General features: G+C 42.5%; 1 protein-coding gene across 2 annotated transcripts in view; it reads right to left on the bottom strand.

Annotated features, from left to right (window-relative positions):
- Positions 1-19,899, bottom strand: part of Ppp4r3a (protein phosphatase 4 regulatory subunit 3A) — a 42,750-nt gene extending 22,851 nt beyond the window's left edge. For both annotated transcript variants that reach the window (XM_055592814.1, XM_055592815.1), the window contains exons 1-3: positions 19,748-19,899; positions 8,058-8,113; positions 3,789-3,887 (exon numbers count right to left, since the gene is read on the bottom strand). In XM_055592814.1, coding sequence (XP_055448789.1) covers positions 3,789-3,887; positions 8,058-8,113; positions 19,748-19,889 — 297 coding nt within the window. In that variant the 5' untranslated portion in view covers positions 19,890-19,899. The remainder of the gene's footprint in view (positions 1-3,788; positions 3,888-8,057; positions 8,114-19,747) is intronic.
- Positions 19,900-22,686: the final 2,787 nt, after the last annotated feature.

Genomic DNA, 22,686 nt, shown 5'->3' with positions numbered 1-22,686 from the left:
TGGAAGGGTATCTGCTGAGTGTGCATGAGGCTTTAAGTTCAATCCATAACACAGAGTAAAATTCAGGCATGGTAGTTTACATGTGTCATCCCAGCACTTAGGAGGTGGAGGAAGTCACCCAACCCTTTGGATCATTAGTCAGAAATCATCCTCAGCTACACAGGCAAGCTCAGGACCAGCCTGAGCTACATGGTACCCTGTTTAAGCAGACTAATGAAAGGCGTAGTAAAATGAGATATTAAAGGGGACCCACGCAGGATAGCTACCACCCTAGGCCATGTTTAATAATTTAAATACTGACCTAAGAGAAGACCATATCCCAGGGTGAGACCATTCAACTCAAAAAGACAAAGAAGAACAAGATGCTTCCAGTGTAATGGATGCTTGTTTGCACATTTAAACCCACAGGTGTCACTTTTTTCAATGTTAAGAACTCTACAGGGCAATAGTCATGTGCTATGAAAACAAAGAAAAACTTAACACAGAGAAGCACATTAAGTCTTTTTCTTTTTATTTACTTTTTCATTAAAAAAATTTGGGGGGGATAGGTCTACATTGGCCTTGAATCTCTTACATCTTCTCTTGAGTGTCAGAATTACAGAAGCCATTCTTGTCTTTAGTATGAGCTTTTCACTGATGGAGAGAATTTAAGAAATCTATCTGAATTTTATTTAAAGTTTTGGACATTAGTTGAAAGCATTGAAAAACATAAAATGCTGAGTTAATTCCTTGTAAGATGTGTAGCTAAAGTGCTTCCTACTCTACAGACTATCTCTCCATTCTGACTGTTTCCTTTGCTGTTCAGGACAGAAGCCTCAGAAGGACCCTGCTTATTCTCTAACATATTTCCTGTTGAGGTCTTATATTAAGTTCACCTGGAACTGAACTTTGCAGAGTGAGAAACAGGAGTCTGTTTTCATTCCTCAAAATGAACCTAATGGGGGGGAGGGGCTGGAGAGAGAGAGAGCTCAGTATTTAAGAGCACTGGCAGCTCTTCTACATCTGGGTTCAATTCCCATTACTCACTCAACATAGTAGCTTACAACTGTCTGTAACTACAGTTCCAGGGGACCCAACACCCTCACACAGACATGAATGCAGACAAAACACTTAACACACATAAAATAAAATTAGATAAATCAAAAAAGAGAAAACTCTCATCCTTAGTGAGGTAACCCAGACAGGCATAGTATACATCCACTATTAAGTGGATTATTAGCCACATAATATAGGACAGCCACCTACAGACCTAAAGAAGTTAAACACTAAGGAGGACCCTCGGGAGGATCCTTAATCTCATTCAGAATGGCAAACAGGATAGACACCAGAAGCGGTGGAAGAGAGAAAACAGAATGGGAGCCTACTATAGAGGGTCCTCTAAAAGGATTCACCCAATGGGATCAAAGAAGATGCTGAGACACAGGGCCAAACTTTGGGCGGAGCACAGGAAGTCTTATGGAAGAAGAGAGGGGTGGGAATAGAGGGACATGGAGGGGACAGGAGTCCCACAAGGCAACCAACAAAACTGAAAGATCTGAGCCCAGGGGGGGGTTCTGCAGAAACTGATGCACCAACAGAGGACCATGCATGGAGAAGACCTAGATGCCCTGCTCAGATGTGGCCCATTGGCAGCTCATTCTCCATGTGGATCTCTGAGTCAGGGAAATAGGATCTGCCTCTATCATGAACTCAGTTGACTGCTCTCTGATTATTCGCCCCTGATGATAAGACCTTGCCAGGTCCTGGAGGAAGAGAATCCAAGCAGTCCTGATGAGACGTAACAAGCTATGGGCAGATGCCAATAGTGGAGAACTCCACCTTTCAGTGGACTAGGGGAAGGGGATAAGGGGAAAAGGGAGAGAAGGTGGGATTGATGGAGTTGAGGGAAGGGGCTTCAAACCAGGATATATAATGAATAAATTGTAGGGGAAAAAAAAAAAAGAGAGAGAGAGAAACCCAAATCACTCAATCAATCATTAAATGGGCAAATTAATAGGACAGTTCACAAAAGGACATAAATAGCCAATACATGAGAAAAACAAAGTTAAATACGCTCTACAACTGAGTGTTAAAAGAAGAAAACTATACCATTTGCAATAACATGGTGAACCTAGAAAGAGTTACACTAAATAAAATAAGCCAAACAGCGTAAGATCTCACCTATAGGAAAGAGGAGCTTTGGAAGCCAAGTACAATTATGGTTATCAGGGGCTAGACGTGCACTGTTTGGGAAAGAGGGGGTATTGTTGGTTTAAAGATACAAAGCTGCAGTTGGACAAGAGAAAAAGACCCTTTGAGGTCTATAGAAGGCATGCTGATTGTAGCTGATGACAATGTGTTTTAAAAGTGTTCTTCCCACTAAAATGGTAAGAAAATATAGGCTAATTGATTTAATTTTGAATTAAATAAAATGAATAAAAAGATGTTAAACATCAGTCATTAGTCACCAAGCAAACAAAGTTACAAGATTTCATCTCATATCAATCAGAACAGCCAACATAAAGAAAACAACTGATGGTGGGCATGGTAGAGCACACCTGTATTCTCAGCACTTGAGGCAGAGGCAGGTGGATCTCTCTGAGTTCAAGTCCAGCTTTGTCTACAAAGCAAACCCAGGATAGCCAAAGCTGACAGAGAAACCCTGTCTCGAGAAAAACAAACAAACAAATACAAAAAAACAGATGTCAGAGGAAAAGAAAAACACTGTTAGTGGGAACATAAACTAATGCAGTGACTATTAGTACAGGGGTTCTTGGGTGAAAAAAGCAAACTAAAAATAGAACCACCACATGATGGAGGTTTTAACACTCCTGAATAAATATTTGAAGGAATTTAAGTCACTATTATCATAGATACTTGCATGTGCATGTTTACTACACTATTTAAAACAGACAAGATAAGGAGTCCACCCAGAAACACCTCATTAACAGGTGGATGGATAAAGCAAATATGGCATATATACACAATGGAGTTTTATTCAGTTGTAAAGAATGAAATGTCCTTTGTAGGAAAATGAATGGAACAAGAAATCATCAGGTTAAATAGATTAGGCCAGACAAGTCTGTTTCTTCCTATAGAGAATTTAGATTAAAAAGGACATGAAAGTAGAATAAGGTCTTTATGGGGTAAGGAATGTTTGTCAAGACAGGGTTTCTCTGTATAACCCTGGCCATCCTTGAACTCAGAGATCTACCTGCCTCTGCCTCCTGAGTGCTGGGATTAAAGGCATGTGCCACCATGACCAGCAAGCCTGATCTTGCAGCTGTCCCCAGTCTGATGACAACATCCTTCCTCTTGCTTAGGCCAAAACTTGAGTCACTTTTGGCTCCCTCTTTGCCATGTTTGATCATCAGGAGACTGTGCTGTTCCTGTCCCTTCAGGATCTACTGAGCCTAGCTTGCCTCTTGCTAACACACCTCCCTCAACTGGGTAACCCCCTTGTGCCCCAGTTTATCCTTAGCACAGGAGCTGCTATGGTTTGGATTAGGGTATTCCTAAGGAGATCTTAAGAGGAAAACAAGTTAGTTAAAAATAAAGAATAAAAAAGATGAAACTTTCTTATGAAAGTGTTTTTTTTTTTTTTTTTTGTCACAGACAGAATCCAAACTTAACACGTGACAAAAGCAGGATGACTTGAAGAAAAAAGGTAACCGGGGGAGGAGAGACAAGAACAGCAATGGGGGAATAAACAATGTATTTATATTTAAATATCACTATGAAACTCACTATTTTGTATGCTGAAGGAAAAATTATTAAAGACTGTGTTGTTTCTCTGTTCTTATAATTACCTGACATATTTTCTCCCAGATTTCATCGCATCCAGCTTTTTCTTGAAAGCTAAGGGCCAAGTCATAATTTTCTGCTTCAGACCACACAATCAGAGTGTCCTTTGAATTAAAAAAAAAAGTCTCCCGTTATTATAAACCCTTCAAGGTATAGCAAATGAATAAAGCAATAAGGCAATAAAAAAAATCAGAACATCATTTTTTACATTTCTAACACTGAATTATCAATGCTTTTTTACACTTCACTGTAAAATCTATACACATGAAACAATGTCTTAAAAACCTAAATCTATGAAAAACACTGTAAAAACGCATATATAATAAAAACCCCAAACTATTGTACCAAGACCATTAAATTTTTTTAAAAAGAGGTTTCTCTTTATGTGCACTGGTATTTTCTCTGTATATGTGTTTGTGCATGTGTACACCACTGGAGGTCAGAAGACGGTGCTGGATCCCCTAAAGCTGCAGTTACAGATGGTTGTGAGCTGTGGGTGCTGGGAATCAATTCCAGGTCCTTTGGAAGAGCAGCTTGTGCTCTTAACTGCTGAACCACCTTTTCAGCCCCCATATTATTTTATAGTCTCATTAAAATGCCCAATAGAATAGTCGACATAATGAACTAATAAAATCAGCCGCACATACCTCCACTGGTTGTCAACAGCTTTTCTTTACCTGTGGCTTATTTAACCTCTGAAATTATTGGCTAAGCCAGGCATGAATGAACCATGCCTTTAATCCAACACTTAGGGAGCTGAGGTAGGTTGACTATTTGAAGCTAGCATGGGCTATATAAATTCTAAATCATGCAACACTAAAGTGTGAGATCTGCTCTCAAAACAAACATAGTTATATTTGTAACACGTAAGCCAGCCAAAGTGGTGCATACCTTTAATCCCAGCACTCAGGGAGGCAGAGGCAGATGGATAGCAGTGAGCTCCAGGCCAGCCTGGTCCACAAATACCAGATTATACAGAGCAACTCTTGTCTCAAAAAAACCAATCACCCCCCCCCCCCATTTAACATATAAGCCACTTATTTATTTACACAAAGGTTTTCCAGTACTTTCATAAAGGCAACATGCTTCAAGATATAACACATTCCTAGTTTCTACCACTCTTTCCTCCCATTCCAATAGGACTTTATTTTTGAAAAAATTTAAGAGCATTTGCTCTTGCAGGAGCTGGGTTTGGTTCCCAGAGCCCATATGGCAGCCCACAACTGTCTGATACTTCAGTTCCATGGAACCCTATGCCCTCTCCTGACTTCTTCAGGCAACAAGCACACAGCTGTTAACACATATATGCACGTATGCAAAACGTCATAGATAAATTCACACTATCTAGTGCACATGTGTGTTGGAGGGAGTGAGCACTGGTGTACAAATGCCAAACAGGGGAACAGCTTATGAGAGCCTCTTCTTTCCTTCCGCCATGTAGACCCAGGGGCTAAAACCCAGGTTGTCAGGCTTGACAGCAACACACTGGCTGAATCATTTTACTAGCCCAGAACTTTATTTTGAAACGGGGTCTCGGTATTAGGTGGCTTTGCACTGGGCTGAGTAGCTAAGATTACCAGTACATGCCTTTGCATCTAGTTTAGAATTTCATATTCTTAAAAAGGGGGGGGGGCTTAATAACCAACCCAAAATCAAAACAAAGAGTCATAATGCAAGGGTCCAATGAACCTGTGTGCCCATAACACAGGTTACAGCAGTGATTAGCATTGTAAACTGGAGCAGGACCAACTGCTCCTTTGACAATGAGGCTTGAGTGGTTCTAGTTCCTAGGCTCAACCAGAAGGTACATTAAATATGTTCTTAGGGAAGCCATCAAGAGGCAATCTTCTGTCATAGCATCAGCAAGGAGCACTGAACAGTTTCTGGAGCTAAGCTAGAGATTCTAGGCCTACCATACCCTTGGGGCAAGAGTCTATCAGATACACTTCCACACATTAAGGCTTGAGTGGGCTCCTCTACCTAGAAAGTCTTCCTCAGGAGCCCTGCTTCCCCTGTGCTCTGGATGCAGCATCAAGGAGAGTGCCCAGGCCCTGTTAGACATAGCCTGGGCTCAGGAGTCCTTTATTCTAGGCCAGCCTCTACGCAAAGACTGAGTTCTCCCCTCAAGGCTTAAGATAGATCTGGAATGACCAAATTCCACTGAGTACTTGAGCTGAGTAATTTCTGCCTCCTGCATGCAGTTGTCCCAATCAGAAGTATGCATCTGCAAGTCTCACCAAGTCAACAGTCCTTATCAGTGTCACCATACCTTCCTCATGTTGCTCCAGAACATTGCTGCCATGTTTCCAGTCTAAATAAAAGTGGTGTTGGGACTAGTGGGTGCATTTCCTTCAATGACTACTGCCTTTGAACTCTCTAAAGCACCTACCCAACACCTCACATTGTAAAAATTCATGTTCTTTGCCTGAAATAGGATCTTACCTGTCCAGGTTTACTTCCCTTAGCCTCCTGAGTACTGAGTTATAGCTATGAACCAGCAGCACTATATAACCTTATGTTTGTTCTATGTTCCACTATAGCTATGTTTGTCTGTTTTATTTTTCTGTGACAAGGCCTCAAACTTTATAGCTACAATTCCTGATCCTGCTATCTTCCACCCTACAAGTGCTGGGCTCACAGGCATGTGCTACCACACCCAGCTCCTACTAATACCAACTTCCTTCTATTCTTATTTTAATAGTCAATGATAAAGCAAAGTTTTATGTTTATAAACAGGTTGCTAATATAAATTTTTCATACTTTTACCTTCAGGGCAAGAGATTTCCTGATTTCCAATGGCTTTTTCAATATATATTTTGTATATGCAAAAAAGTTCAGGATAATACCAGTATGTACTATATCGAAGCCTTTACCTTTAGGTATTTCTGTACATGTTACAAGGAAATAAGAAAGAGTACAGATTCAAACTGAAAAATTCTTTAACACCATTCTAAGGCCCTACTGAGGCCTTATCAGTCTCCTGTTCTAGAGGACATTCTAACATTCTGTCTGCAAAGGCACCTATGACAGCACAGAAAGGAACTTCAGCAGCTTAGCTGTGTTAGTAGTTGATTATTAGAGCAATGGTCACTTCTTCCTTCAGGTAAAACAAAAGAAATGGCTACTTTAAGTTTAGAGAATCATGCATCTGTAATCTGAACTCAGCTTTCAACAGCTTTTCTTTTCTTTGCTTTAAAATTGTGCCTGAAACTAGGTAGAGTGGCTTAATGGGTAAAAGCACTTAGCTTGCAAGCCTGACAACAGCCCTAGAACCCAAGCAGAAAGAGTAGAGTGACACTTGAAAGTTATCCTCTGACCTCCGAACATACTGGCGCTTAAACTATCACACAAAGTAAATGAAATAAATTGAAAGAGTGGGGACACCCCAAAAACATTAACCTAAAAATAAAAAATAAGGAAGCGAAGAAATGGCTCAGTGGCTAAAACCCCTTGTTGCCCAATCATGAGGCCCTAGTTCAGATCCCTGCTCTCATGTCAAGCATCTCACAGGCATCTGAAATTCCAAGGGATCCAACAATCTCTTCTAGCTCTGTAGGTACCTAACTACATGCAAAAACATACACACAAACACACATAAATAAAATCGTGGCTGGTAATACAGATAACTGAGCACATGCTTACAGCCTGGAAGGGGCACAAAGGTCTTTTATCAGTATCAAAAAGCAAAATAAACCAAGGCTAGAGATGGCTCAGTGGTTAAGAGCACTTGCTGCTCTTGCAGAGGATATGGCTCGGATCCCAGCACCCACATGGTCGCTTACAACTATCCCGAACTCCAGGTTCAGGGGAGCTAATACCCTCTTCTGACTCACACCCAACTCCTGAGGGAATCGGTCAGGCACATGCAAGTAAACACACACACAGCAAACCAAAAAACAAACCAAAGACTAAAAAAAAAAAACAAAAACAGCTTGTAACCACATATAGAGTGGTAGAAATCATACACTGGGCATGAAAAATGGCTCAAGACGTAAAGATAGTTGCCATCAAGCTTGACGAGCCAAGTCTGATCCCCAGATTAGAGAAAGAAATCGCTCCCTCAAATTGTTCTCTGCCCCCCCCCCAACAGGTCTGAAACACATACATGCAAGCACGCACATGTGCACACACTATTTTTTAATAATCAGTTTGGCAAAATGTTATAATCTGTTCTGATTTTCTTATTGTAAAGAATCCAATGGTAAACTTATTTAATCACCAAATTGAAAAGATAATGCACAATATGCGACAGCTTTGCTTATTTATTTTTTTACCTGTTGTTTCTGGTATGCCGTGTTAGGATTTATTTTGGACTCAAGAAGAAGAGAACCTATAAAACAGGGGAAAAAAGTTATTGCAAAACAGAAACAGCTGCACACATTACCTTCAATTAAGAAAAAAAAATTAAGATGTAATTTAGGCTGGACAGATGATAGCTCAGCAGGTAGAAGTGTTCTTTGCAAGAGCCTGATGACTTGATTTTGATCCTGGAACCCACCACAGAAGAGAACCAACCACTTCTGAAAGCTATCCTCTGATCTCTACATGTCCACCGTGACATGCAGAGTTATTCCCACATATACAAACAAAACAATGAATGTAATAATAATAAAAAAATACACCACCTTGTAGCTTAAGAAACACACTTAACTTTTTTGGGATTTTTGGTGGTAGTACAAGACCAAGTCTCAAGCATGTGAGGCAGGTACCCTAAACTACATACACCTTCAAGGTAAATACACTTTCAATTTTGTGTGTGCGTGTGTGTGCGTGTGTGTGTGTGTGTGTGTGTGTGTGTGTGTGTTATATAAGACAGGCATGATAATAAGAAGAGTGAAGACTGGAAAGCAATAAAAATCCAACAATTTGGCTGGGTGTAGGAGTACAGCCCAGGCTACAGAATGAGTTCCAGGACAGCCAGGGCTACACAGAGAAACCTTGTCTGGAACTCCCCCCTTGGCAGCCCCCTTCTAAGCAAACCAACCTAACAATTTATAGAGCACATAAGGCAGCAAACCAGTAGTGTGAAGCCGGATGTTAATTTCTAAAATTACATTAATTATAAATATTTATGGAACCAGGTTAATTTGGTACATGTATATAATGCATAACGAGCAAATCAGGAAGGTAGCATTTCCACCTCTAAAAAATATTTTTGATTAACAAGTAACAACTGTATCTATTTGTACAGCACAATGATAACATACTGATCTCAATCGGGTTAACATTTCTATACCATTATTTTGTTTGGAGCCTCTGAAATCCTCAGATAATCCAGGGTTAAATATGTCTGATTATCTATATGATTTACAGGATAGTTTTAAATAAGCATCTCAATCCAATGTGACCAGTGTCAACACAGAAAATTGGGTTTTGTGGCAGAAAGAATTCAAAGCAAGCATTAAGTACCAACCTAAGTAACTCAGAAGCCTCAATTTTCTAATTTTTTTCTTCTACTTTTTTCTATTTTCCCATCCTTCCCATTTTGCTGTTGCTGTGTTCTCACTAAGTAACACAGACATCAAAATCACGATTCTCTACCTCCACCTCTTGAAGAGCTCAGGCTATGAGCATGTATCATTATGCTCATCCACCATTTCTACCTCTTAACTCATCAACCAGTTCTAGTTTATCTGGAGACAGAGTATCTAAAAACAAGTTTTGGATTGAGAAACAATTTTCCTCTGCAGCTGTCCTTAGTTTCCTCCCTTCTCATATTACACTTTACAGTTGCTCCACACACTCCAAATAGTGGCTAGACGGTTGACAAGAGCCAATGCTTACTATTTCAAAATTCACTTTGTCCTTATGCTAAATGTACTTAGTAAGTCTATAAGCAACCATTCACTATTTGCTCAGAGCGGTGCTAAGTGATTACAAACACTCATACATTAGCATTCATTGGCTCAGAAAGACTCCATCTACATCTCTTATCCTTTCAGAATTTAAGGTAACTAAACATTTTTTGTTTACCCATACCCACCAAATGCCAGTTCTTTATTCTTCTTTCCTTTGTACCCCTCCCCAATCTCTGGCTTACTGAAGTTCAGACAAGAATTACCATAATTTAGGGGCAGGGCAGAAAGGTTTCAATCACATTTCTTTCCCCAAAATTAATCATAAAATATTTCCAGTGCGTTTAACTATATTTACAATGTTCTGATTTTTGTTTTACTGATTAAAGACCTGTATTAGTGATATATCACATGAAAAATGCAGGCAAATTCAACAGAATTAAATTTGAAAATGGTAAAGTCATAGGGAAAGGACACAGCTTAGTGGCACAGTACTTTCTTAGCATGTACAAGGCTGAGTTCAAGCCCCAGGACTATGAAAATACACAGATCCTGCCCCAAGTTATCTTTGTATTTGTCCAATTTGTTTACTAGAACAAAAATTGCATTCTATTATTTTCCACTAAAACTAATGTTCAGGCCACGTAATTAAAATGGTTTCTATGGGAAAATACAGGAGGCTGAAGAGCTGGCTCAGCAGATTCAAGCAAAGAAACTCAGTTCAAATCCTAGCACCAGCGTCAGAGGCAGCTCACACCTGTAAAACGCCCAGCTCCAGAACTCTGCACCCGCACTCATATGCATCCTCCCCTTAAAAACAATTTCTTTCTTCCTTCTTTCTCCCCCTTCTTTGGGCTTTTTGAGACAGGGTTTTTCTGTGTAACAGCCTTGGCTGTCCTGGAACTCTCTTTAGGCCAGGCTGTATCTCACAGAGATCCACCTGTCTCTGCCTAACCTCCCAACTGAAACAGCAGCTCTTAGATGATACTCAATATTCGGTAAAACAACTTGTGCACTTTATACAGGGTGAATAAGGGCTATATGAACCTTGGGGAGTGGCAAGGGATTTTCATGGTGGGTGTATATCATTGGCTGGGGCTGAGATACTACAAAAGCTTTATTTTCATGGAGACAAATTCCAGGTACTAGGCTACATGATTACCTTGATAACTGTGCAGGTTAAGGGTCATGAGACTGTGTACTGGAACATACAGGCACAGAACAAGGAGAGAGTGATCCTTACACCTACCAGTCTTAAGATTGAGATTTTTGGGTTTGGACACATCTCAACCTCACTCCATGCCAGTTTCCCTGGTGGCACAGTTTATGTGCCCAACCAAGCCTTTCTCCCATATCCCTTGGCTTTATCTAAGACAAAGTGCAGCTCTTGTTTCTAGAGCCTTATCCCAAGTAGTACATAGGTTGAAACTTGGGAAACAGTTCTTCAATGTTCAGTTTAAGTAAGATTAACTAAAAGACAAATTACTATTTTAGTCCTGTATTTACAGTTTGTTTATGTATGCCAGTCTATCTAATCAGATGTCTCTACCATCTATGTATGGTTTTTACTGGGTTAAGTTATGAGCCCTTGTCTAACCTCCAATTAGCTGAGTACAGTGATGCACACCCTTTAATCTCAGCACTTGGGAGGCAGAAGCAGGTGGATCTCGGAGTTCCAGACCAGCCAGGACTACACAGAGAAACCTGTCTAGGATGTGAGGAAGAGAGACAAACAGACAATTTAAATTATGTAGTGCTAACATCAGTTAGTTACAGACCCAAAACAGTAATTCTATCGTAATGTATAGATCTGGATGCTGGCATAAGAGTTCAACTTTAGGTGAGAGGTATTCACCACTCCAACAAGGGAAAAATTAAATATGATCCTGAGACTGGAGAGATGATTCAGTATTTATAATAGTTGCTGCTCCTATACAATCACCTGTAACTCCAGTTCCAGGGAATTGGATACCCTCTTCTGGCTTCCACAGGCACCAGCATACATGTGGTACACATAAATCCGTGTAGACAACATCAATACATAAATAAATTACTATGCTCCTTAACAGGACAGGTTTTTGGCAAAGGTAATTTAATAATCTGCAGTAAGTATTCAGCACAGTCCTTCCCCACTCCAACTCACAGGAAAACACAGGCATAGTGGCACACATCTTTAATCCCAGTACTTGGGAGGCACGAGGCAGGTGGATCTCTTTGAGTTTGAGGCCAGCCTGGTCTACATAGTGAGTTCTAGGACAGGCAGATCTATATAAAAAGAGACCCTATTTCAAAAGGTCAAAAGAAAAACACACATAACCATTATTTTGTTAATAATCAAACATCATTATTTTCAAGTGAATAAATAAATAAGTCTCAGTTTTAGTTTCTTTCTTCTTCTTCTTTTTTTTGGAGACACTTTCTCTATGTAGTCCTGGCTGTCCTCAAACTCACTGGGATCCACCCGCCTCTACTTCCCTGAGTGCTGGGATTAAAGGCATATGCCACCATGCCTAGATTCAGTTTTGGTTTCTAATATGATAAATATTAATGTATAAAATCCAAATGAATTGTATGGAATCCTCAAATAAGAATACAGGTATTGTAAATAAATTGAGAAATACTACACAGAGTGGAATACTGTGCTACTTTTATGAGAGGTTTGTATAACCTGGCACAGATAACCAAACTGTATTAATATACCAATAATGGATGACCAACATGGTTCCTCCTATAAAATAAAATAGGAAGGGTTTTCTTGTGATTTGTTGCCATGCTTACTTTGATTGGGGTTGAGAGTGATGGTTGCTAGTGATTACTCAGAAATATATCACAGAAAGTCTCAGGGAACTCTAAACTAATTGGCACACATGCTTTAAAAAAATTGAATTCACTTGCACAGATCCACATACATGCACATGATTAAAATAAATCTTGGGCTTAGGGAAGGCAAGCAAAAAGAAGGCTGTTGTGTAGCTCAACAATACAGTGCTTGTCTATGTTGTCCAAGTCCCAAGTTCAACTCTCAGTACCTCAAAAAGCTAGTACGGCAAAAACAAACAACTCCTCTCCTACACACCTAGATTTCTTGTTAACTGTAGAGGGAAAAACACTCACTGAAAAACTATTCAAAGAATGAAAACATTAAAATTTATGGTTAGGAAAACAATGGTATGATTATTCATTGAAAATTTATGTGAAGAGCCTATCTCAATATCTAGTACACAACTAGCACTTAGTAACTTGAATTTTTAACTGACAGCCATTTGCAATAGGAAGTGGAGCTTTGACAAAGGTAATCCAGCACCACATTACAAGCATAAGGTTCATGCAAATGTCAACCACTTCTAAGCTTCTGGTACATAATACTACAGCTAGAAGACTTTATATGGATCTCACATACCGTCACAAAAGAAGCTGTCTTAATATGAGAGTTCTTGGGCTAGGGATGATGTAGCCCAGTAGAAGAGCACCTGCCTAACATGTACAGGGCACCAGGTTCAAACTCTATGCCGAGGGTTGGGGTAAGGTGAAAACTTTAGGAGTTTCTGTATTTTTCTGTACCTTCAGCATCAACCAATCAATTATATCAAGCGGTATGTAAATGTTGCTCTTTGGTCTTGGTCTTAATTTCAAACATGAATACAGATAGCTCTGCACCCCTCCCCACACACTTCACTCTACCCAAACACAACTCCAAAATACTGGTTATCACCAGCATCACAGCTTCATTAGCAGGAAGAAAGCACCACCAACAATGAGTTAATGGTATCGTTCATGCCTACAAACCTAGCATACAGAAATTGAGGAAGAATGACTTAGATTTGAAGTCAGCCTGGGCTACACAGCAAAGAAAAAACAGAAGCAGGGGCTCTAGGGTTAAGGGCACCACGGGCTGCTCTTCCAGGGGACTCAAATTGATTACTAGCACAGACATCATGGCAATCAATTATCTCCAACACTACCAGTGCAAAGGGATCCAATGCTCTCTTCTGGCCTCCAAGAACAGTTTGTAAGTGGTGGCAAAGAAAAACATGCAGGTAAAATATCCATACACAACAAAAAGAAAGAAAACTCACAAACCATTAACATTAAAAAGTATGTCATGGAGGGTAGAGCTCAAGAGGCTCAGTGGTTAAGAGTACCTCCTGTCATAATTTTTTTTTCTTTAACTTTAAGGGTGTTTTTGCCTATATGTTTGTCTGTGTACGTACTGCTTGTCCATGAGGTAGCCACAGGGGCCAGAAGAGGACACTGGATCCCCTGGAACTGGAGTTTGAAGTGGTTGTTAGTTACCACGTGGGTGCTAGGAATCTTAACCAGATCCTCTGAAAGAGCAGCCAATGCTCTTAATCATGGAGCCATCGCTCTAGCTCTCTGTTTGCTTTTCTTCCTCCAGATCAGTGGTGCTCAACCTGTGGGTCTTGCATCCCTCTGGGAGTCCCATGCAGACATCCTACTATCAGATATAGATAACTGTAAAACTACAGTTATGAAGTAGCAACAAAATAATTCTATGGTTGGGGTCACCACAACATGAGGTGCTGTATTAAAGGGTCGCAGTGTTAGGAAGGTAGAGAACTACTGTTTGATCCAAGTTTGGTCCCTGGCACCTACATCATGTGGCTCACAATTGCTAATAACTCTAGTTCCAGGGTATCCAATTAGTCTCCATGGACACTACAGTTGTGAACATAACTTTTCCTCACCATAATTAAAAATAAAAACAAAAATTTCAAGGTCAGTCCCTACAATACTCGGATCCCACCAACTATTCCCATAGTTGGCTGATAGTCCTTAAACCTGCATAAATTTCCACGTTTAGTTTCTAAGGTTTTGCTTAAGATACTACTGTTAAATCTTTTACAAAGCTGTTGTACATGCATTTAAAAATGTGCTTCTCTTCAAATACAGTACTAACACTGGCTACGAACTCTAGCTAACTAAATATACATCCCAAACGCTTCCTGTAGGTAAGAGTCTATACAAATGCTGACTTAAAAAGAACAGCCATGAAAACACACAGATGAAATATCTCTGCTTCTTACCAGAACAGCCAAAATTGAAAACAAAAAACGGAAACACTTTCCACCCAAAGTGTCTCCTTTTCACGACCAAGATAGTGTTCTAGAAAACTCCATCAGGCACCAGAGCTACCTTGAGTATGTCCCTACATCTCCTTTCTCTCATGCCTCAATTCAATCTGTTTAATTTTTAGACAAGTCAGATGATAGATAGAATTATCTTGAAATGTAAAAATGCTTTACAGAACTTAAAGTAGGGCTAGTGAGACGCTATGCTTCTGCCAAGTCTAATGACGAGTTCAGCAGGGAACCGAATATTAGACGACTCTTCTGACCTCTACATGTACAAGTACATACACATTACCCTTTCCTCATAAACAAATACAATAATAAAAACAAACATAAGAACCCTATTTTTGAAGCCAGGTAGTCCAGACACTTAAGAGGCTGAGATAGAAAAATCAATCACTTGAGTCCAGGACTTTAAACACCAGGGAGGAACAGGAAAAAACATTTTGGTGGGTGAGGTGAAGGGCAGTTTTCAATACAGAGCAGGAAGTCTCAAAACGAAAGCCATTCTCCTGCCTCAGCTTCCTGTAAAACTGGGATTACAGGGGCGCACCACCATGCCCACCCCAAACACGATTCTTGAAACTGTCCAGGCAACCCAGAGTAAAGAACACTGGTATGATTTTGAGAAGAGGGCATCTTTTTAAACTAATGTATAGCTCAGTGTAAAACACTTGTCTGGCATGTATAAGAAAGTCATCGTCTGGAGAAATTCCAACTTCTAACTTTTCTTCTGCAATCCTAAAACTGGCTAGGTTTACATTATCCTTCAGTAAGTTAACAGAGAAATGAAGCATAACACTAAAGCACTGCTGAAACACAGAACTACCGTAAAACCTGAGAGAGAAAAGTCTTCACTAAAGAAGAGATCTGAGTGGCACACGCCTATAATCCCAGCACTCTGGGAGGCAAAGGCAGGTGGATACTTGTGAGTTTGAGGCCAGCCTGGTATACAAAGTAAGACCAGAATACACATGACAGTGAAACTCCCAGGTCTAAGGGATCCAATGGCCTCTTCTGACCTTCAAAAGAACCAAGCATGCATGTTGTGCACATACATACCTGCGGGCAAAATACGCATGTAAACAAAATAATTAAATTTTAATTGTTTAAAAAAAATGCCTTCAGTGGTCATCACAATGAAAAATATTCTCAATTATATGTAACGGAATGGGAGGACCATACAATAAGGGGTGAACTAAACTAGTAGAAGACACCATAACTTTCAAGCAGCCAAATAGGAGCCTAAATAAATAAATAAATAAGGAGCTATCTCAGGCTGAGAGTAGGGCTCAATGTGGCTCTTACCTAGCACTCATGAAAACCCAGAGTCTGACCCCAGCACCTCACAAAGCATGATGGCGCAGCAGGAGGAAATGGAGGTGGGTGAGGAACTTCTCAAGTCATCCTCACTATAAAGTCAAGTATCTCTAAGACATAATCTTGTTTTCTTTGAAATATTCCTTGAGGTCAAGAATAAAATAGCATGTAAACAGAGCACAGCATGAGAGATACATTCACCATAAGTAGCTGTAAGTGCTTTAAGCTGTAGGCTAGATTTCTCACTAAAATGCAGACCACCAGCCCAGGCTGAACTTGTACCAACCTATATTTACCACCTCACTCTCATCATCTATAAAACATGTAGTACCTACATTTGGGAATGGTTTTAAGAATTATGGCTGTACAGTCCTGATAGGATAGGTCAGAGGGAAGGGGAGGAGGTCCTCCCCTATCAGGGGACTTGGGGAGGAGCATGGGAGAAGATGAAGGAGGATGGGAATGGGAGGGGATAAGAGAGGGGGCTATAGCTGGGATACAAAGTGAATAAACTGTAATTAATAAAAAAATTAATTTTAAAATAAAAAAGAATTATGGCTGTAAATACAAGTTAATTGCTTAAAGAGGCTCTGGCATATAGGAGGCACTCAATAAACTTCAACTACTATTAATCTTATTTAGAATTTACCTGTGGGGGGAAAAATGCCTCATTAATTAAAGCATAGATTTCTTTACAAATATCCTACAATTTTTCTAAGTCCATTTTTTTTCTTTTGTTATTTAGTGAAAAAGTTTTATTATGTAGGCCCTCCTGCCTTGCTTCCTGAGTGGCAGAATTAGTAATGAGGTACCTACCACACCCAGCTTAAATCCATTCTTTGGAATTAGCTTTCCTCATAACACAAATTTACAAGAGCAGATCAGTAATTATGCTTAGCTCTTTTCCCTCTTGGGTAAAAATAAAAAAATAAAATAAAATAAAAAATTTACCTGTTCTAATAAATTAGAACTTCAAAACTCCATAAGGGAGAAATGGAGAAAAAATTAGAGGCTATTTCAAAAGTGATAAAAATATAAAAGGGCATAAAACACCAGACTTTCACAAAACCTTATTAGAAGAGATTTTCCAAAATAGCATGACATCTTATCCTTTTATGCTTATCCTTTCAAAAGGTCTTTGTAAAACTGGCTGGCTGTGTTAGTTCACTGCCAGTAATCTCAACACTTGAGGGGCTAAAGCTTTGTGCTGCAGCCCAGCCATAGCTAGAGAATGGGTCTTCAAACAGGTTGGATGAGGTAGTATATCTATAATCCCTGCATTTGAATAGATAGACAGGAGGATCAGAATTTCCAGATTTTTGGCTACACACCATGTTTGATACCAGGTACTCTAGGAGATTGTTTCAAAAAACAACAACGTCTTCGCATAATTAAATAAAGTGGAATAAGGTTACATGTATTATTTCTGAAATTCAGAACTGATCTAAAATCTACATAGAGTTAAGGATCACAATTGAACTGGGTGTTGGCAGTGGTTTAGTGGTAGAGCACTTGCCTAGCATGTTCAAGACTCTGGATTCCATTCCCAGTTTTATCCCACCCTCAAAATAAGCAGCTAACTTAACCCTGAAACCTACACTTTCAACTTACTGTAAGGAAAGTTTTCCACATGTACAAACAGGTAGAGATGGTGGTTATGTGACAGTCACATACACATTCAACTTATATATTAACGGCCAAATAAGAACTCAGCTCTGGCAACAGCAGAGATTGAGGGAATGCCCAACCAATGCCTGGCCCAACCAAAAGACCCACCAACCCTATTGGAGAGTGCCAACCCCTGTCTCTATGAACAATGCTCTGCTAAACTTGCAGACAGGAGCCTGACAGAGTTGTTCTCTGAGAGGCTCTACCCAGCAGCACCTCAAAACAGATGCTGTGTCTCAGACAAACATTGGGTAATGGGAAGGGAGTCTTGTGGAAAAGTGGGAGGGAAGAGAAAGGGAGGTGACAGGAGCGCCACAAGAGCAACAGAGCCAACTAATCAGGGCCCAGAGGGGCTTTGAGAAGACTGAAGCATCAACCAAGGGCCAAGCAGGAACTGGACCTAAGCCCCCACAAAGATACAGCAGATGGGCAGTTTAGGCCTTATGTGGGTCCTCTAGTAAGGGGAGTGGACTCACTTGCCAGGCCACAGGGGAAGAGGACATGCTCAACTTGATGAGCTGGGCTGGATGGGAAAGGGAGTTCCCCTTTTCTGAAGTGGAGTAGGGGAGAGGAGAGGAGGGTTGGGCTACAAGGATGTAAAGTGAGGAAGAAGAAGAAGAAGAAGAAGAAGAAGAAGAAAAAAAAAACTAGCTCTGAAAATTATACCTATTGTAATCAGAAAATTGTTTTCAGACCAAGCCTCACTAACTGCCTGCCTCTCACATTAGAAAAATTTTTAAAAAACACCTGTAACCTTTTATACTAGCGTCAACTTATTTTGGGTAGCATTATAAAGATAATCTGTGGACACTATACTCCAAATTACCATTTTTTCCACTCAAGTCAATGTTTCTACAATCTTCAATTACAGCCTTGAGAATATTGTTTTTCATGGAATGAGTACCGGGTATAGTCCAAAGAAGTAAAATCTCCGAAATAAATTTGCAATATTTCAGACATAAGGCAACTACAAACAGTTCCCAACTGAAAAATTGCAGATTAAATGCAACAAGGTAATTATACTTAGACTCCAAAGAAACAATTTGAAAAGTTTTGCCCAACATGTATATTTTCTTTCACTAAGTGAAATTCACAGAATGTAACCAAGGAAAATGGTAAGCTCCGCAGAAACGAGTATTTTAAAACGTGAAACTGTTATTCTTAACAGCTTGGTCTTTGGACCCTGAAGACTGTTTCAACAGACCCGAAGCGAAAGCAGAAGGGCAATATTCAACTTCTAAAACTCCCCACCTGCTAATCGAACCAAATGAGGACCATAAGCTTGAGCAATCAGAGAAACTTGCAATAAAATGTTCCAAAGGTTCAGGGGTTTCCACGGTAGAGCTACAAAGTCTTCCTTTCCTAGCCAGGCGTGGCTGTGCACGCCTTAAATCCCAGCACTCCGGAGGCAGGGGAAGGCGGTTCTCTTGAGTTCGAAGCCAGCCTGGTCTACGCAGCGAGTTCCAGGGCAGCCAAGGCTACAAAGAGAAGCCCTCTGCGTAGGGTTTCTCGATAAACTACAACAATAACAATTATCTTCCTTTCTTAAGAAAAAGACAACCAACCCCGGACAAGCCAAATCTACCTTCGCAAGCCAAAGAAACATTTTCCGTGTCTCGTGAAGTTGCCAGATTTATAGACCACTACTGCCGACCCTAAAAGACCTTAAAGATGTAGTGGAAAACGTTTAAAAATAAAACAAAATGATAAAAAAACAAAACCCAGAACAGCGCTTCCTCAACGTGCGCAACCGCTATGAACTTTATGGGCTCCAAGCAAGGCTTTACGTCTGCTTTACGGATGGGTGAGCCAAGGGCAGCCCGGATTCGTTAACCGCTTTTCTCAAGGTCACGCTAGGGCGAAACCCACGCCGGGCTCGGGATCCCGGGTCTCCGACCTCTCCGCACCGAAAAGGCGGCCCGGCGCGGCGTGCTCCGCTCCGGCCGGCCGCTCGGCCTCGCCCCACCGCACGCTTCTCCGCTTGGGGAAAACACCCCGAACGCGCCCCAGCGAGCTCCACCGGACCTGGGGACCCGCGGCGCTCCCGCCCGCACGCCCGCGGCCCCGCTGCCCCCGGCGAGCTCCACTCACCGTCGCTCTCGGCCCTGACGAGCAGGGACATGCCCTTCAGCCGCTCCACGTAGCCGGAGGACACATGGCCGGTGCCCCGGTCGTCCCACTGCCGGTCCTCGTTGAGCGTGTAGACCTTCACCCGCCGCCGGGTGTCGGTCATGGTGCCGGCCGGGGGCCCCGCCCGGGTGGCCCGGGGACGGTGTCCGGGAGAGGCGGGCGGCCGCAGGCGCGGAGCTCCGGGACCTCAGTGCCGCCGCTGGCCGCCGCGGGGCCGCGCCGCTGCTCGCATGGCCCGCTCCCGGGTCCGAGCCCCGGGCCGCCGCCGCCTCCAGTCGCCGCCCGCTCCCCGGCGCTATTGTCCAGGCCGGGGGAGCGCGGCCGCCCAGCAGCCCCGACGGGGACGCGCAGCGCAGCGCGGCCTACGGGCCCGCCGTCCGAGCGAGGTGCGGCTCGCCTCACAGCCCTGCTCCCGCCTCCGCCATGACCTCCGCAGAGCCGCTTCCCGCGCCGCCGCCGCCTCCTCAGGCCGCCGCCGCCGCCATGTTTTCCTTCCTTGTACCTGGCCCAGCCTCTGCAGACGGAGCCTCCGCTCCGCCCCTGCCGCTTAAAGCATCCGAAACCGACGGGCTAGCACTGCCCGGGAGGCTCTGAACGCGCCCGGCCGCCCGAGAACCCCTGGCTCTCCTGAGAAGTCGCCTTCTCTACTCCACCGCCTCTTCCGTCTTCCTCACAGAGCCAAAGCCGCCGCCATCTTGGCTCGCCCCTCCGAAGCGGCGCGCGGGGCCACCTAGGCAGCCGCGGCAGGGGCGGCCCTCAGGCCCCGCCACTTAAAGAGACAGGATCGGGGCCGGCGGGCTCGCTGCGGCGGAGGCCTCGCACCGAGGCGGACGCGGAGCTGCGGGGGTGGCGGGAGCGGAGGAGGCGGGACGCGAGTCGCGCCGGTGACGGACCGGGACTCCCTCGCGCTGCCCTGCACGTACTGTCGTGCAAGCGCGGGCTGCGTGTGCGTCCGTCGCAGCCTGTATTCGTCATCAGCTCCGCTCTGGGCCGGGAAGGGGTGTGGAGTCTGTGGACGGCCTTGCGGGCCGGCCCAGCGTCCGGACTCTGGTCGCTGGGCTCGCCCTGCCCCGCGTGTGCCTGCTCCGGCCGCCTTTGATGACGGCCCCCGGGGCCCCCCGCCCCCGCCTCCCTCGGCCTCACAGTGAAAAGCTTCTGGGGAGAGATTGTTGGGGCTGCGAGGTCGGCGGGATGCGGTGAGCCACGCACTGGCCGGGCAAGTCTGAACACTTGGCGGGCGTTCCTGGCGTGGCACAGCTGCCAGGGGTCGTTCTGAGCGCTCGCCTCACCAGACAGCGGCTAATACTTTCCTTTCTTCTGTCGGTCAGCAGAGCGAATGTTCTTTAGCGTCCAGCCCCCTTTTTTTGTTTTTTGTTTTTGTTTTTGTTTGTTTGTTTTTTAACAAAACACACTTTGAAGGGCTTGCAAAGATAAATGCAGTACTGTATGATCAAGATGAATTTCTTTTGGTTTTGGTTTTTAGACGGGGTCTCACTTCGTTGCTGACTGGCCGAAGCTACGTATGTGAAAAGTTGGGACCTTGTTCACCCACAACTTCAGAAACAAGCGTTTACAAACAAAACTGGGAAGTAGGTAAAAACAAAGCAGGTGCTGCTGTTTCTAAAGACTGGAATGCAATCCTGTGGAGCATCAGTTTGGAGCCCAAGGACTCCAAGGAGAACAGATTATCTCTCCATCAGTATGATCCACTGGTATGCGGATAATTTTAAAGTCGAGATTCCCAGTCTTCCTAACGCTGTGACCTTTTAATACAGTTCATGTTGTGGTGACCCCCCCCCCCACCATAAGATTATTTCGTTGCTGCTTTATAACTGTAACTTTGCTACAACTTTGCTGTAACTTTGCTACACTGTAAATGTCTGACATACAGAATATCTGATAGGCAACCCCTTCGAAAGGGTCATTGAACCTCCAAGGGGTCTCTGTCCACAGGTTGAGAAATGCTGGTAGGAAGGGACTTGGAGATCAACTAGGAGAGACCGCACAAGGAATAGTTCCTTATCTGCCTTAATTCTTTACTCATCAAAGAGGACACTGTTGCTTTCATCCCTCTGAAATTGTCTTGCCAGACGCAGAGTATTTGTCTCCTGTCTTACTCTTGTAAAGGAACTCATTTACAAGGTAATTTGTGTCTTCTGGAGCCATTCATCTCTAGAATAAGTTTATTCTAAAATTGCTATAGCAATTCTAAAATTACTATACTTCTTCTTCCCTATAAAGTGTATTTTAGAGACTTTGAATCAGGGCCAAACCAGGATTTGTGCTTCTTGAAATTTCAGAATAGCCAGCATCCAGCAGAGCTGTGGTTTAATAAAGATGTTTAATACAGTCTTAAGGAGGACCTAAGAGGAAGGGAGGAGCTCAGAGAGACACAAGCTCCCCAGTTCATGAATTTAGGCTTCTCAAAGAGTCACAGTTTTCGTTGTTCTTTTTTGTTTTGTTTGTTTGCTTTTACTTCCCACACACACACAATGGTCAAGTACATGATTTGGGTGAATTTTGAAGTTACTACCTTCAAAAGGCCATTGAGGACCCTAAATGAGATCCTGACGGGCAACTGATAGGATTACAATTGCCAATTAAAATTCTAGACCCCAACAGGGACATGGGATTGTAAGATATCTTTACTGTGGATAAGATTAGTGGTCTAATAAAATTTCCAGAAAATGTCTGGGGAAAGAAATGAGAGTATTTTCTTTCAATGTTTTTGAAAGAAAAATATACACATATTGGCATCTTTTTAAAATCTATTTTATTGGGTACTTATACTTCTACCTCCCTTCCAACCCATTTTCTACCCCAGTCCTTTCCAACAGCCCAATACTAGTAAAAAAAGAAAGAAGATAGAGGGAAAAGGAGGTGTAGACCTCTATAGACGA

Source organism: Psammomys obesus, unplaced genomic scaffold, assembly GCF_907164565.1.
Source record: "Psammomys obesus unplaced genomic scaffold, mPsaObe1.curated_primary_1811, whole genome shotgun sequence".
Lineage (NCBI taxonomy): Eukaryota > Metazoa > Chordata > Mammalia > Rodentia > Muridae > Psammomys > Psammomys obesus.
This window is presented reverse-complemented; position numbering and strand designations above follow the sequence as displayed.